At 44.6% G+C, this 17,639-nt stretch overlaps 1 protein-coding gene across 1 annotated transcript in view; it reads left to right on the top strand.

Annotated features, from left to right (window-relative positions):
• MAP7D2 (MAP7 domain containing 2) overlaps window positions 1-17,639 on the top strand; it is a 113,292-nt gene that overhangs the window by 41,567 nt on the left and 54,086 nt on the right. Inside the window, exons 2-3 of the mRNA XM_049643566.1 lie at window positions 11,874-11,951; window positions 13,007-13,170. Of these exons, the coding sequence (XP_049499523.1) occupies window positions 11,874-11,951; window positions 13,007-13,170 (242 nt within the window). The remainder of the gene's footprint in view (window positions 1-11,873; window positions 11,952-13,006; window positions 13,171-17,639) is intronic.

The raw sequence follows: 17,639 nt of genomic DNA, 5'->3' as shown, positions 1-17,639 counted from the left end.
TCTCCCTCCCCCTCTCCCTCCCCCTCTCCCTCCCCCTCTCCCTCCCCTCCCCATCCCTCTCCTCCTCCCCCCAAGTAGAGGGTTGAATTGGGCCTCTGAGAGCTCTTCTACTTGTAATTCCTTGATTTGGGATCTCAAAAGTACCGATCAGGCATTATTAAATTTACTTTTGGGGGAATTTTTGTGCATTGTACACTGGTATGATTAAGCCCTGATTTTAACAGTGTTGGGGTTGATTTATTATTCTCAGAGCGTCTTTAATGGATATGAATTTCATTTTGAAGAAAAATCAGGTTGCCAAACAAGAATCTTCTTTACCTGTTAGTACTGTTGGCTTTCATCATAATCCACTGCAGAAAGCAGTCATCTCAAAGTATGGGTGGATGCTGACAAGGTCTACTGAGAATTGAGATTTAGTTCCACATTAAACGAAATTTAATTTGAAAATTTAGTGACCCTCTGGCATTGTAATTATTTTTGAGATTTTAATTGAAAAATATGAGTCAGGAATATGTGATACTTTCTGAACAAAAACACTACCCTCATGCAAAGATGAAAAAGGTTCTAGATCCTGTCCAATGATTTTCAGTGTAGACTGGTAGGATTGAAGTTCAATGAAATTTCAGGCTTTATTATTTTCTAGAGCATTTTTGCATATACCATTACCCCTTCCTGGAATTTTCACCTTCCTGTCCTTCATTGATTTGAATCTGATCCTACCTTTTCTCCCCAAGGAGTGCAGCACAGTCTAGGAAAATTCACAGTGGATTAAGGGTCAGAGAAATAATGAGAATCCTCCTACTTAATAGGACAGTGGGTGGGTCTCTTGACTTAATTTTGAGTCTCCATATCTTTAATCTCCAAATATAACCCCCCTAAAAATAATAGCCACTAACATTTCATGAGCATTTAGCATAATGGAAAGTTTTTCACATATATCATTTCATATAATTATAACTATTTACCATAACACATTTATCATTTATTCACATTTTTTCATCTCCTCCCCTTTTAAACAAACAGTAGCAGACATGGGGCACCTGAGTGGCTCAGTTGGTCAGAGTGGCGTCTGACTCTTGATTTCAACTCTGGTCATGGTCCCAGGGTCCTAGGATCAAACCCTGTGTTGGGCTCCATGCTGAGAGTGGAGCCTGCTTAGGATTCTCCCTCTCTCCCCCTGTGCCCCTCTCCCCTGCTTGTGCTCACTTGCTTGATTGCTCTCTCTAAAAAAATTAAATGAATACATTTTTAAAAGTTAAAAATATTTAAACAAGGGTGCCTGGGTGGCTCAGTTGGTTAGGCATCTGACTTTGGCTCAGGTCATGATCTCATGGTTTGTGGGTTCGAGCCCTGTGTCAGGTTCTGTGCTGACAGCTCAGAGCCTGGAGCCTGCTTCAGATTCTGTGTCTCCCTCTCTCTCTGTCCCTCTCCCACTTGCACTCTGTCTCTCCCTCTGTCTCAAAAATAAATAAACATTAAAAATATATATTTAAACAGAAAGCAGACTTATTTCTCTTTCTTTAAACTTGGAAACAATCATTTTTGCTCCCCATTTTATACAATATAAGAAAGATCTTGAGATTGTGTGGCAGATATATATATATATATATATGTATATATATATATATATATATATGATTTTTACATGCTCAAATGAGCCACATGCATTCTTGTTCTATGAAAAATGTTTTGTTGGAACAAGATACATCATTTAGATACTTGAGAGGAAAAAGTAAAACCAGTAAGTTGGGACACTTGAAGGCCACAGATGAGATTAACTAGGCCATGGATTTTAACGTTTATTTATTTATTTTTTGGGGAGAGACAGCATGAGCTGGGGAGGGGACAGAGAGAGAGGAAGTCACAGATTCTGAAGCAGGCTTCAGGCTCTGAGCTGCCAGCACAGAGCCCGACGCGGGGCTCGAAGTCATGAACCACAAGATCATGACCTGAGCCGAAGTCGGATGCTTAACCAACTGAGCCACCTAGGCACCCCACTAGGCCATGGATTTTAAATCTTGTGGAGCCCTCTACAAGGTGGTTTTATATTTTGTTTTCTTTTTCTTTCTTCAGAGTTTAATTATTGCAACATAATTCACATAACAGTTACCATTTTGGAGCATAAACTCCTGTGCCTTTTAGTACATTTACAACGTTGTACAACCATTATTACTGTTTAATACCAGAACATTTTCATCACCCCTAAAAGAAATCCTGCACCCATTAACAGTCCATCAACTCCTTAATTCCTTTTTTCATGACTGAATAGTATTCCTTTATATGGAGATACCATGTTTTATTTATCCAGTCAATAGTTGATGGGCATTTAGGTTGTTTCCACTTTGTGGCTGTTATGAATAATGTTGCTATGAACATTCACGTACAGGTTCCAGTCCTCTTTTACACCTACCAGCACTTTATTGAAGGGTATGCTCCCTGGGAACTGACAATGAGGGGAAAGGTATGTGAGCCCGGGAAGGAAGGAGAGGAAATAAAAGTTGCTGCATCATCAAGCTGACCACCGCCTTGCAACCTAACACAGCTAGTGGTGCTTGGACCCACAGGCCATGTCCAGGGAGGTTATGAATCCCAGTGACTCAGAGCAGTTCACTGGTCGAAAGAAGGGCAACCAATTCATCCGTTTTCACTTCCTGTCTCAGAGTGCATGCCACAGGGCCTTAATCCCTTTGTCCTCTGGGTCATGTTTCTTGGCCTCTGTGGGAAGTCTCTGTAGGACTGGCCTAGTCAATATCAAGATGTTTATGTTACTCCTTTTGAGCTGGTGCCATGCATGGGGGCTCCTCTGTTGGGGGCAGTGGCAGGAGCAGCTTCCAGGGCATGGTGAGGGAACTACATGAACCATCACTGGAACAATTAAGGCTGAGAAGTGTAACAAGTGGCTAAGGTCCAGGGTTGGTGAGGCCATGAGACTGAGCATTCTAGGGTGGTGCATAATCTGGGTCCTGTATGCTGAGGGATCAGAAAGTGTTGCTTGTTTGCTGTTGGTTGGTCAGTGGACTGGTTTTCTGGTTATAGTGCTGTGTAACAAATATAGTGCTGTGTGTGAGTATAGTGCTGCTCACTAAGACTGAGCAGTTTGTATTGCTGCCTTCTTTCTCAGGGTTCTGTGTATTGCCTGGGCTTGGCTGGGAGGTTTTCACTTGAGATATTTACTGAGGGACACCTGGAGGGCCAAGGTGACACACTCAGAGGCTGGCAGTTGGCGGTAGCTATTGGCTCTGTTGATTGGAGCACTTCCCTGAGACCTGCTGTTTGATTTAGCCTTCTCAGAGCATGGTGATGTGTTCCAAGAGGGTGAGACCCCAGAACTGGCATTCCATGTCCCTTTTAAGTATGGGAAACTGAGTCTTCTAAAGTTATATGAGTGGGTCAGGTCATACAGAAGTCACAGGAATGATGTCCTTGTCCTGATGCTGTCAGAGGATCATAGGAAATAAGGAAATGTGTGTCTTAATATCCCCTCCAGGCCTGGCACATAGTAGGTGCTTGTGAACTCAGTATTTATTGAGTGCTTAATGTGTACAGAATATTATGCTAGGCCATCAGGGCTACAGGAAGAAATGGAACTTGGGCCTTTCCCTTAAGCTTATCAGGGGGCGCCTGGGTGGCTCACTTGGTTAAGTGTCGACACTTGATTGTGGCTCAGGTCATGATTTCACAGATTGTGAGTTCAAACCCCACGTCGGGCTGTGTGCTGGTAGTGCTGATAGCCTGCTTGGGGTTCTCTCTCTGTCCGTCTGTCTCTTCTCTCTCACAATAAAATAAAGTTTAAAAATCTTTTTAAAAAGAAGCTTATATTGGGGTGCCTTGCTGGTGTAGTTGGTAGAACATGTGACTCTTGATCTCAGTTATGAGTTCAAGCCCCACATTAGGTGTAGAGATTACTTAAAATCTAAACAAACAAACAAACAAACAAAAAAACGCAGAAGCCTATATATCCTAATAGATGGATTGAAAAGGGGGACAATGAGAGAGGGCCTGTGGAGGGTGGAGCTTCTTGTGCTTGAGAACCACAAATGAAAGAGAGAGGGACCCAAATTTGGATTAAAGAGGGAAAATGGCTGAGAGAGGAACAGCACTGATGGAATTTAGAGGGAAGATTCATTTTAGAGGCAAGAGGCGTAGTGGGAAAAGCTGTTTCCTTTATTTACCTTTGTACTCCTTGCCTAATTCCAGCAGGATAACAGGTACAAAGATGCTTAAAAATGTTAGTTGTTTTTATAGATATTACTGATAGGATGTTGAAATGATCTACAAATGGGGAGGTTTTGGTCAGTGGGACATAATATTCATGGTCTGTTCATTCAGTAAGTATTTGAGTACCATGTGTAAGGCACTGGGGATTCAGAGGTAAGACAAGAGCTTAGAGGGCAAGGGGTAAATGAACAGGCCCAGACTGTAGCATGTGGGGCAGTAACAACTGTGGCAAAGGGAAATGCTGTGTTGGGAGGGGGGTGATGCAGGTAAGTGATGGATCATCTCTCTGCATTCCTTCCTTCCCACTTCGAGTCTCACATTCTGCTGGTTTCTGCACATCCACAGAGGAGCTACAGGCAGGGCCTTGCCCTGTAGATCAGCATAGTCTAGAACAGCAATTCTCAAGATGTGGGCCCTGGACCAGTAGCCTTACCTGGGAACTTGTTAGAAAGGCAGATTCTCTGGCTCACCCCAGGACCACTCCATCACAAGCTCTGAGGGTGCCATCCCTCAGTCAGAGTTCATAAGCCCTCCAACTGGTTCTGATGCATACCTCAGTGGGAGGAATAGTGGGCTAGGACAATTCTCAGTCCTCCTGCTGCATGTTAGAATCATATGTAAGCTTTTTTTTTTTTTTTTAATTTTTTTTTCAACGTTTTTTATTTGTTTTTGGGACAGAGAGAGACAGAGCATGAACGGGGGAGGGGCAGAGAGAGAGAGGGAGACACAGAATCGGAAACAGGCTCCAGGCTCCGAGCTGTCAGCACAGAGCCCGACGCGGGGCTCGAACTCACGGACCGCGAGATCGTGACCTGGCTGAAGTCGGACGCTTAACCGACTGCGCCACCCAGGCGCCCCTCATATGTAAGCTTTTAAAGCACCACTACCCTGGCTACACCTGAGATAGTAGGTCAGCTTCTGGGAGGGAGATGCATGCATCTGTCATTTTTTAAAAGCTCTGTGGGGAACCTGGTTGGGTCATTCATTTGAGGGCCCAACTCTTGATTTTGGCTCAGGTTATGATCCCAGGGTCATGGGATTGAGCCCCATATCAGGTTTCTCACAGAGTATGGAGCCTGCTTAAGATTTTCTCTCTCCTTCTGCCCCTTCTCTTGCTTGTGTGCACTCTCTCTCTCTCTCTCAAATTAAATAAGTAAGTAAGCAAGTAATTAAGTGAAAGCTATCAAGGTGATTCCACTGCATAGCCATAGTTGAGAACCACTGGTCTTCGTGTGCTTAGATGAGTCACCACAGATGTGAATGCATCCATGCCTGCCAGTCTACAGAGGGGAGAGCCCCCACAGGAGGGGGCTGGCTGGCATTGGACTTCCCATTTGATAAGCTCTTCATTCCTGGTTCCCTTTCTTTTTTCTGGACACTGACTCAGTTGCACTGATATGAGTATGATTGGGAAGGTTTCTTTAAAATTCATTTATTCTTTTAAAAGCTTATTTTTATTTATTTTGAGAGAGAGAGCATGTGCACAAGTGGGGGAGGGGCAGAGAGTGAGGGAAGAGAGAATCCCAAGCAGGCTCTGCACTGTCAGCACAGAGCCCAATGCAGGGCTCGAATCCATAAAATGTGAGATCATGACCTGTGCTAAAATCAAGAGTTGGACACTTAACTGACTGAGCCAACAAGAGGACCCTAAAATTCATTTAATGCAATTAATTTTTAAAAGTCGAACACAGCTGGCCTCCCCGAAAACTTTGTATTTTGATAATGGTTATTACCAGTACCATGAATAATTGATAACAGTTCATTAATATTCTAGTGAGAGAGTGCTCAGGCTAATAAAATTCATTCATTTTAAAATTAGTTTTTAAAAATGTGTTGCTGCAGGGGCACCTGGATGGCTCAGTCGGTTAAGCGTTCGTCTTCGGCTCAGGTCATGATCTCACGGTTCGTGGGTTCAAGCCCCACGTCAGGCTCTGTGATGATAGCTCAGAGCCTGGAGCCTGCTTTGGATTCTGTGTCTCCCTCTCTGTCTGCCTGTGCCCTGCTCACACTCTTTCTCCCTGTCTCTTAAAAATAAATAAACATTAAAGGGGCGCCTGGGTGGCGCAGTCAGTTAAGCGTCCGACTTCAGCCAGGTCACGATCTCGCGGTCCGTGAGTTCGAGCCCCGCGTCAGGCTCTGGGCTGATGGCTCGGAGCCTGGAGCCTGTTTCCGATTCTGTGTCTCCCTCTCTCTCTGCCCCTCCCCCGTTCATGCTCTGTCTCTCTCTGTCCCAAAAATAAATAAAAAACGTTGAAAAAATAAATAAATAAATAAATAAATAAACATTAAAAAAATTTAATAAAAAAAATGTGTTGCTGCAGCCCAAGGATAATGGGAAATTACTCCAAGCAAGAGCACATCAGTGAAGCATGAAATTTTATGCTATTCTGTTAACATGAAATAGTTGTTTAGCTGCTCAGTATCCCCGTTTCATTCGCACTTCCATAGGGATGAATTGCCCAGGAAAAGGCCTCCATTTTAATGGTGCCCATTACCTCAACACTCTTGTCCTGGGAAGCATTACTGCATCAGGAATGGGGCAGGTGTGGCTCTGACATGGGCACTCCTTGTCCTTTTCCTAGGTGGGGCACCTGGAGGAAGGTGTCCTCTGCTCCTCTTTGTTTTGGGTTTCCTTAAGGCCTTCACTCTCGGGCCAGATTCTTTTAAATTAAACTTTCTGTTTTGAAGTTACTGTAGATTCACATGCAGTTATAAGTGATACTACAGAGAGATCCCAGGTACCCTTTACCCACTTTCCCCCAATGGCACTAACTTGCAACACTGCAGTATACTATCCCAACAAGGGCAGTAACACTGGTACAGTTGAGATAGAGGACATTTCCATTACCACAAGGATCCTTCATGCTGCCCTTTTGTAGCCACCTACTTCCTCCCTTCTGCCCCTCTTCCCTACCCCCTGGCAAGTTCTATTCTCCATCTGTTCTCATGGGGTTCAGAGATAAAATTGGGTCTCTGGTTTAATAAAAGAGAGACAAGGATATGCATATAGTACAAAGTACAATGGACAAAGGATGATTGATTGAGTAAGAAAACTATAAACACTTTAAGGTTTCAGGCCATACAGGAAGAAGGCTACTTTTAGGAACCAAATTCAGCATTAACCTATAAGTATACCATGACTTTAGAGGAGGTCTCTTGGTATTGTTAATGTTCATGTATTAATTGCCTTTGCTGTGTTAATCATGATCTGCCTTGATTCCTCTGACTGTGTTGCACTAATGGTAATAACTGGTTAAGTCCATGGCCCCTAACAAAAAGGGGCTGTGTGGTTCATGCTCTACCCCAGGATAAGCCTGGAGCCTCTCAGCCGGGGCTCCTGCAGAGTCATGGAAAGTTACAAGATAGAAGATGGAGATATGAGTTAATTATGTGGCTTCTCTTCAAATGAATGTTCTAGAAATGATTGCTTGACAGTTCTTGCAATCAGGAGAGGCTGATGCTGTGTGGAGGAATGAGGCCCTAACCCAGTCTCACTTATTCAGCAAAGCTCAACCCTGATAGAACTATGAGATCTTCCTTATCCATGTGTCCCAGAGTAGCTAAGTGTTAAGGGAGAGAATCACAGGAAGGAGCTGCCAGACTTCTCTTTTAAGTGCTGTCCAGTATGATAGCTGCTAGCCTCATGTGGCTAGTGAGTACCTGAAATGTGGCCAGTGTGCTGAGAAACTAAACTTTTAACTGCATTTAATTTTTTTAAGTTTATTTATTTAAGTAATTTCTACACCCACCATGGGGCTTGAACTCACAACCTCAAAATTAAGAGTCACATGCTCTTCTGACTCAGCCAGGAGCCCCTAATTGCATTTAATTTTGATTATTTTAGTTATGTAAAAATTTTTTTAATGTTGATTTTTTGAGAGACAGAGACAGAGTGCAAGGGTGGGGAGGGGCGGAGAGAGAGGGGGACACAGAATCCAAAGCAGGCTCCAGGCTCTGAGCTGTCAGCACAGAGCCCAACGCAAGGGCTCAAACTCACAAACTGTGAGATCATGACCTGAGCTGAAGTCAGACATTTAACTGACTGAGCCACCCAGGCACCCCTAACTTTGATTATTTTAAATTGAAGTAGTCATATGTGGCTTGTGGCTGCCGTGTGACTGTACAGAGACTCTAGTTTACCCATTTGGACTGTTTGAGTCACTTCACCCTCCTCAGGCCAAAGGAGAATTGCTTTTCATAGTTGTCTCCAGGATTCTCTGGCTACTCCCTTTACCCACCCAGCATCAGCCTCTCTAAAACATTTCCAAACCATTAGTTTGAAGAGGAAGCAAATAATTAGTCTGCTTGAGCAGTGGCCAGATCTGCGCCCAGCCGGTCAGTGCTTGGCTCACAGCAGTGCTTACTTGATACTTCTCTGATGAGTTAGATTTATACCTCTCTCCACATTTGCAGGCTTATTCCTGGGACAAGGATGAGATTTTTTTTTCCCTGTGTGTGATACTGGGTCACAGCTTTCATTCATGGGCATGGAGATCAAGTTGTTACATTTCTTCCTTAGCAGTAAAGCAGTAATTAAGAGTGTGAGTCCTGGAGTCAGATTCTTCGGTTGGGATCTGGCTTCTCCACTTTCTGATGGTGTGACTTCAGACATGTTAATTAACCTCTTTGTGCCTCCATTTCTGAGCCTATGAGGGTTGAAATAGAGTACCTCCATTATAGGGTGATTGAGCCAAGTAAATCCAAGAAGTGCATAGGAACTGCGTCACCTCCTACTCTGAAGCACATGATGATGACTATGAGCATAATGAAGATTTTCTGGAAAGGAAAGGATTTGTAGCTGTGACTCTTACAAGTGGCCACAAGGGGGCAGCCTAAAATCATGCATATCCCAGGAACAGAGTGACTTCTGTTTGTAAAGCCTCTGGGTAATGTGGCCAGTTCCAAATGTGCTTGGCCATTTTAAACCTTCAGGTTTTTTTCTTCTTTTTGAAGAACATTTTCAGTGTTTCTTTGGCTGTACCTCAGATAGAGGGCAGGCCCATAAACATCTGAAAGGTGGCATGGACAATAAAGTTAGGTCCCTCTAGGATGGACAGGTTGATATAGGTGCTGACAGAAACAAGCATCTGTTCAGGGGTCCTAAGCTTCTCTTTGTAACTTTGCACACAGAAAAATTCTTATTAATTAAACTCTTGAGGGAGATATTAGAGCCTGAAAGTGCCAGAGAAAAGAGAAACCTGGTTTTGTTTCCCTTTCACTGACTACATACCTACCTTTGAGCATTGTATGTACACCTCAGGGGCACTATTGGGGGACAGTGCCCTGAGCTGAGGTGACCCAGAAATACATAAGCCACCCTTGCCTCCGTAGCCTCTCCCTCCTTCCAAGGAGACTGAGTCAGAGGAGAACTCTGCAGCCAAGAAGAATGAAATGAGGGTTCTGCCAACTGTATGGGAGCACAGAGCATCATGGGGTCTGGGGAACTGTGGGATCTTGAAGGTGGGTGGGGTTTTAATAGGTACAAGGAGGATGTGAGAGAAAGAGTGTTTTGAGCTAGAAGGTGTGTGGAAGAAAGGGCCAGTGCTAAGGTCAAGTTGGGAAGAGAGTTTGAGATCAGACTGTGGGGAGCCAGCAATGATGATCTAAGAAATTGGATCTTCAGATTCTTTTTAGATTAGTGTCCTCAATTTATTTTATTTTTATTTTTTATTTATCATCAAGTTAGCTAACATACAGTGTAGTCTTGGCTTCAGGAGTAGATTCCCATGATTCGTCACTTACATGCAACACCTAGTGCTCATCCCAATAAGTGCCCTCCTCAATGCCCATCACCCATTTCCCCAACCCCCCACTTCCATCAACCCTCAGTTTGTTCTCTGTAGGGCCTTCAGATTCTTGATGATGATCATGTTGTTGGTAGCATCATAATTATTAAGACTTGACTAAATAAAAACATGGGGCACCTGGGTGGCTCAGTCGATGGAGTGCCTGACTTCGGCTCAGGTCATGTCCTCACGGTTCAGGTTCAGGCCCTGCATCGGGCTCTGTGCTGACAGCTCAGAGCCTGGAGCCTGCTTTGGATTCTGTGTCTCCTTCTCTCTCTACCCCTCCCCTGCTTATGCTCTGTCTCTCAAAAATAAATAAAACATTAAAAAAAAAGTTGACTAAAAACAGACATGGGTAATGGTACTTATAGTCCACGTTGATTTTCTAGCATTTCAGTCTTGAGCTTCAGTATGCCTGATACATAATCCAGGTTGCAAAATCAGATGCTCATGGGAAGTTGTGACAATCTGGTGTTTATCACATCCATCCCTATCTGTATTCCTCCTACCTACACTGAGTCCAAGTCTCCAGGTCTTTCCCCTGGACAGTCACAGGAACCTCTCCAAAAGAGGTGCAGTAACTGTGGCAGCAAGGCACACAATAAAGTCAGCATATGATATTACCAGAAAGGAGGGTCTAGGCACCATGAAAGTGAATCTGGTTGTACTAACACAGAAGCTGATTTCTCTAAGATGTTGTGCCTGAACGTTATATAAGTAATGCTCCTGAATGATTGATTGTGACTGAGTGCAGTAAATTATTTGTAATCCTAAAATGACCATAAAGATCATTTGGTCTTTGATTCAAAAAGCTCTTTATGATCCTGTAGAAGATGGGTAGAGATGTGGAGCTCCTAGGTTGTTTCCTGGACATTTTGTGTCAGGGGGGTGTGGAGGGGGGCTGTCCTCTATTCCATTTTATTTGTTGTAGGTATTTAAATGACAAACAGGAGCACATTATATTTCTTTTTTTCTGATTCTAAAATACTAAGATTGAGGGGCACCTGGATGGCTCGCTCAGTTAAGCATGTGACTTCAGCTCAGGTCAAGATCTCACAGTTCAAGAGTTTGAGCCCTGCATCAGGCTCTGTGCTGACAGCTCAGAGCTTGGAGCCTGCTTCAGATTCTGTGTCTCCCTGTCTCTCTCTGCTCCTCCTCCACTCATATTCATTCATTCATTCATTCATTCTCTCTCTCTCTCTCTCTCTCTCTCACACACACACACACACACACACACATACACACACATAAATAAGTGTTTTAAAAAATGTAAAAAAAATAAAATACTAAGATTGACATTGAAGCATATTTAACAGAACCCAAAGTCAAAATTCAATGTTGTATTTCTCAGTGCTTACTCAAGGAGCTTGTACATGTCCCTCAGCAGTTGGCTCCCTTCAGAAAATAGAATGTTCACTATCTGTGTAATAGTTGTGTCCACTTTTGTGCTTCTCATCTCCCCGGGAGCCAGGCTCAGGGAGGCCTGGTGTGCTTTTCTGCACACTGCCAGACCTTCTTGGCACTTAACTGCACTTTCTGACTCCCTCCAGGGCCAGTCCTGGGGACAGAGGACTAGGGAAAGAGCGTGGTTCTCCAGGATTGGTATTGGGGCCACTATAGCAGTTTGATGGGTGAGTGTGAAGCTGTGACTGTCACCCCTCAGCTCTCAGGGCCTGGCCGTGTGTGTGTGTGTGTGTGTGTGTGTGTGTGTGTGTGGTGGGGAATGGTGGATTGGGCCCCCATGTGATGGTGATGGTGATGGATGATGTATGTGTATGGCCAGACCCAGGGTGTGGGACCAGTGGCCCCTCACCCTCACCAGATAGGGAAAGAGGGAAAAATAATTTCATCATGTTATATTTTTTATAGGCATGGATGGATTTTTAAGATCTGATGAGAGACAAAGACTAGCTAAAGAAAGACGAGAAGAGAGAGAAAAATGTCTTGGTAAGTTGTGCCCTTTGGCTATTTAGGTACAAAGGCATAAAGATGTGGTGGTGTGTTTTCTGAAGATTCTTAGGAGTTTATGACTGAATGGGAAGAGAGCTAGGACAATTGCTAGATGAACATGAAGAACTGGGGGGTAAATCTACACTTATTTAGCAAACATTGAACTTCTGCTGTGTTCTAGACACTCTGCTAGAGACTGTGGATAAGATGGTAAAGAATGAGAAACAATCACTGACCCCGCCCCCTCAGGCATCCATTATGTGCCCTCACTTATGCTCTCTCTAGGGCATCTAGAAAGGCCATCATCAGAACTGAGAAAATAAGCAGTTAAGACATTTTCTGTGTTAGAATGGGAACCCATTTGAGAAAAGCTGTCTTACCTCTTGCAAACTATAGACAGAAGGGTATGATGTATTCCCCACAGGGTACTGGGAGGTAGGTAAATAGTGGTTTCCCCACTGAATTGAGACAAATGAGCTTTCAAATTCCCGATTGCCTCCTGGTGGTTGGTTCACACAATGCGTCTCCCAGGGAACCCTTCCCTGACACAGCCAGGTAGATAGTTTTAGGAAATGTCTTGAGAGAGGAGTGTCTTGAGTTTATACCCCCTTGCCTAGCTCAATGTCTTAATTATGAGAAATGCATAGTTAACATGTTTTTTAGTGTATGTACCCTTAGAACTCATTTCTCAACCTAGTGTATGGCTTGCCCATTGTGGCAAGTCTCACTTAATGATAGCAATAATAGTTGTAGCTTCCATGTGTAGGGCAGTTACTGTGCACTTTCCGTGCATTGCCTCATTTAATCTTCACAACATTGTGATTTTGCAGACATGATGGTCTCCACTTCACAGAAGAGGATTATGTAGTTAGCATGCTCAGGGTCACCCAGCTAGTGGCAGACATGCCAGAACCCTTCATCTCAGTCACTGTAGCCTAGAATCCCACTGGGCTCCTTTTTTGGTCTCAGTCTTGTATCTACATTTTGGTCTTAATCCAAACAGCATGGGGTGCTCTGGTAATGACACCTCTCTTCTGCTTTCCTTCCCCCAGCTGCCCGGGAGCAGCAAATCCTGGAGAAACAGAAAAGAGCTAAGCTCCAGTATGAAAAGCAAATCGAAGAGCGATGGCGGAAACTGGAAGAGCAGCGGCAGCGGGAGGATCAGAAGAGGGCTGCTGTGGAAGAGAAGAGGAAGCAGAAACTCCGGGAGGAGGAGGTAAGGTCCAAGGACCTCCAAGCCTCTCAGTGGCTCACACGGGGCTTGGTGCTCAAGGGCATCTGAGTGTCCTGCCCAGCTCTAGGGTACAGAAAACATCTCATACCATGTCTTCTCTCAGCAGCAAGACATGGTATAGTGAAAGCAACAATGGAATAAGAATGAAGAGACTTACTCATTCAACTCAGGTGTTAATTTGCTCTGTGACCTTGGACAAGCCAATTGGCCTGTCTGGATATTTGCTTATCTCTGAAGTGAGGGGTTGGATTTAGCAGTCTCTGAGGCCTCTTCCAGACCTAATGTTCTCTGAGTTTGAGACTCAGAAGGAATTATGGATAGGGACCTGCTAATATAGCCCTGGGGGTTGTGCTGTGAGCCTGTGCCTCTTGGATGGACATGAGGCTAGAGGAAGGGACCTGAAGGCAGAGGAGAGGGTGAGGGCAGAGGGTGATGGTCCTCATATTTCATAGCTGGAAAAGCAAATAGTTTGCCTTTAACTACAAAGATGCTAGTATATTTAAATTTTAATGTGGTTCCTTGCTTTAATCATCCTTTCTCTCCAGTTACCTTTTTAAAAAGAAATGGAATGTAATTACCTCTGCAGAGTCCTTTGTTACTAAACTTTGAAAATATATTTAGAAAGCATAGTTGGGGTATAGATTTTCTTAACTATATTTTAAGGATGTAATCATAGCCTTGTATCAGGTGATGATCATTTTTTATTCATAAGATATAATGACTCATCGTTTAGTATGAACAATATAGAGGCTTGTTAATCGCTAGCACTATAGGATTCAGAGACATTTGAATAAATTTGGTATCTTTTTAAATTGCTGAATGGTTTATCACTATACATCTTTGCCCCTTCCTCTTTTTTAAATTAAAAAAAAAACATGAACATGTGCACATGGACACATACACACACAGTTAGACCCATCTTTGCCTATACACCCCTTATTTAAATGGTGATTTCTGGGGTGCCTGGATGGCTCTGTCATTTGAGCATCCAACTCTTGATTTCGGCTCAGGTCATGATCCCAGGGTTGTGGGACTGAGCCCTACGTCGGGCTTCACCCTGAGTGTGGAGCCTGCTTGAGATTCTCTCTATCCCTTTGCCCCTCTCCCCTGCCCACACACTCTCTCTCTAAAATACAATACGATACCATATGATATGATAACGATAACGATTTCTTTGTTCCTCTTAGCAAAGGGAAGTCATTGCAAGGGTCTTAGCCCTACTTTGCCATTTCTGGCTGTGGCCTGATAGCTACATGGCTTCATCTGTTCCCTGTGCAAATCCCAGCTCCACTACTAGGAAGCTGGTAGCTGGGGGCGAGTCACATAGCTGCTCATAACCCTCTAACTTACTCTCCTCGGCCCAAAACAGAGGTGGTCACAAATGACTTTTTTTTATAATTTTTTTTAATGTTTATTTTTGAGAAAGAGAGACCGAGCACAAGTGGGGAGGGGCAGAGAGAGAGAGGGAGACACAGAATCCGAAGCAGGTTCCACACTCTGAGCTGTCAGCACAGAGCCTGATGTGGGGCTCGAACCCACGAGCCACGAGATCATGACCTGAGCTGAAGTTGCATGCCCAGCCAACTGAGCCACCCAGGTGCCCGAAGGAAATGACATTTGTGAAAGTGCCCAGCAAAGCACCTTGTACAGAGTAATGTTCGGAAATGTTAGACTCCCTTCAGTGACTTCAGCTGAATCTTTAGCAATTGCACTTCCAGATAATTTTCTATTTGCCTTGTGTGTTTCCTTTCACCCCTAAGATGGGTGATGGTGGGGAGTGGAGGATGCTGCCTGACCTTTGTCATGACACATACAAGCTGAGCTTGCTTCCCTCTTCTCCCCGGACACAGAAGGGCAAGGCTGAGAGCCTGGGCCTCCCATGGTTGTGTAGCAACACAAGGAAACAGCAGCCGTCCTCTGCCACTGCTCCCACCCTCAGGGCCCCCAGAGTCCCAGGTGGAGCTTAGGGACTTTCCACATACAGGCCGGCCTGGTAACCACAGCAGCGTCAGCAGTCTGCTGGTACCGAGATCTGTTTGGCATTCTTGTGGGTGATCTTTGGAGAGGATGGATAGGTCTGCACTTCAGGAGCCCCTTTCCAGAGGAAACCCTGTGCATTTGCCTTCATGGTTCGATGGAGATCTTCAGCAGTGCTGCTGCCTGCGTGGCACATGGCTGTGGAGATTCTCCAATCTTTTCTTCTTCTTATCATGTTCTGTCTCTGTCAACCAGGGAAAAGTCTCTATAGGAATGGTTCATTCCATTGCAGCCCATTTTGCTACTGTAGCTTATTAGTAAGTATTCAGGTTGCCCACCAAGTCCTACATCTCTGGGTCTGGTATTAGGAGCTTATAAAAGACCTGTTGACTCCACCCCTCCCTCCTAGCCCTGGTCTGGTTCCATGTCCATAGAGTTGCCATGATGTTACTTTTGGTAACTCCTCATGTCTGTGTGGGTGAGCCCCAGACTTGGCCAGGAGGCTTCCTATCTACTAGTACCGAAGTGGGCACCACAAACAGCCTGGCTTCCTGGGCTTTTGAGGACTGGAAGGGCTGGAGGCTGGTCAGGCCTGTCCTGGGGAAGGGGGTGTCCAGTATCCACTTGAGATACTGAGCTTGAGCTCATTCCCTCACTGAAGGCTGCTTTCTCCTCAAATTGGGTTCTTCTAATCCTTACATGCCACACAGCTCCCAAGACTGAGGCTTCTGGACCAAACCCTTGTCACCTACTTGGGTTAAGACTGACAACACAGTATACTCACCCATTCTCCACTTGGCGAAGTATGGTTTCCTGACTAGAGCCCCTGAGAAATGGGGTTTGGTGAAGCCAACTCCATGGTCCTCATGTTAAACAGATAACCAGGAAAGCCCTCTTTCAAAGAGTAGCTTCATCTCTGTGGGATTTTTTGACACATCACAACTTCTCATACTCTTACTGCTTGATACCTAGCAAAATCCACCAAGCTGACTGTAAAAACGAAAATTTCATTAAACTGAGAGCTAGCCACTCTCAGAGGGCATTGGCTGGCATGGGGCCATGGCGACTACATGGCCTTCTGGCCAGATGAGACATCTGTTTGTAAAGAGAAAGACCTTCTGCAGAGCCCTACTGATAACCTCTTGGGGGCTTGTCCGCACACTGTTCCCCAGAACACATGTAGTAAGGGCAGTGGAAAAGGCACAGCCAGCTCTCCACTCCTGCTAGAGATGGCTGTCTGGGTCATCGACACTGCCTGGGCAGTGTCCTGCTGGAGGCCTTTTACACTCCTCAGCCAACTCTGTGGCTCACCTTGGTCTTGGTTCTCCTCTGAGTTCATCCAGGCAGACCTAAGGCCAGAGTTAAAGGGGTCAAGGGTGAGGTCCCCTCATTCCTTCCTTCCACTAAGGCTTACCCAGTAGAGGACATTCTCAGGACAAGAATCTACCTTGCCCTTTCCCCATCCTCTGTTGATTATCCAGTGATACTCAGGAGAACGAGAATTTGGCAGGAATTTCAGTATGCAGTATGCAGCTATAATATTTATTAATAGTGTTATTCTGGTGTGATTGAACTTCCTTGCATGCTCTGTTATGCTCAGCCTTTCCTCTAACCAGTGGTTCTCACATTGAGGTCCCAGGACCAGCAGCATCTGCATCACCTGAGAACTTGTTAGAAATGCAAATTCTTAGGGGTGCCTGGGTGGCTCAGTCAGTTAAGTGTCCGACTTCGACTTCAGCTTAGGTCATGATCTCATGGTTCGTGGGTTCAAGCCCCACATCAGGCTGTGTGCTGATAGCTCAGAGCCTGGAGCCTGCTTCACATTCTGTTTTCCTCTCTCTGCCCCTCCCCCACTTGAGCGCACGTGTGCTCTCTCTCCCTTTCTCTCTCTCTTTCTCTCTCTCTCTCTCTCTCTCTCTCAATAATAAATGAACATTTTTAAAAAATAATAATAATTTTTCCTATTCAAATCTGGATTCAGCTAGTGTTGGTTAAGGACATATTATGCTAGTTATTGTCTCATAGACTTGAGTGATCTGGTGATATGGGTACTGTTATCCCCACTTTTTTTAACGTGAGGAAAAAACTTTAGGTAAGTATACATGGGAGTTTACAAAAATATCAATATCATCCCCATTTATAGATAGAAAACTTATGCCCAAGGATGTTAAATTATTAACTCAAGGTCATAGGGCTAGAAAGTGGCAGGCAGAGGTGCGATTTGAAGCCATATTTCTGACTCCAAATCTAGGATTATTTCCATTCCATCCAATGAAGGAATAGAAAAATCTCTCTCTCCCTCTCCCTCCCTCCTTTCATCTCTCTTTCTCTCTCTCTCCCTCTCTCTCTGTCTCTCTCTGTGTCTCTCTCTGTCTCTCTCTCTCTCTCTCTCTCTCTCTCTCTCTCTCTCTCTCACACACACACACACACACGATAATACAATATAGGACTAACCTCTAACAAGAGTGAAGTGG

Source organism: Panthera uncia, chromosome X, assembly GCF_023721935.1.
Source record: "Panthera uncia isolate 11264 chromosome X, Puncia_PCG_1.0, whole genome shotgun sequence".
Taxonomy (NCBI): domain Eukaryota; kingdom Metazoa; phylum Chordata; class Mammalia; order Carnivora; family Felidae; genus Panthera; species Panthera uncia.
This window is presented reverse-complemented; position numbering and strand designations above follow the sequence as displayed.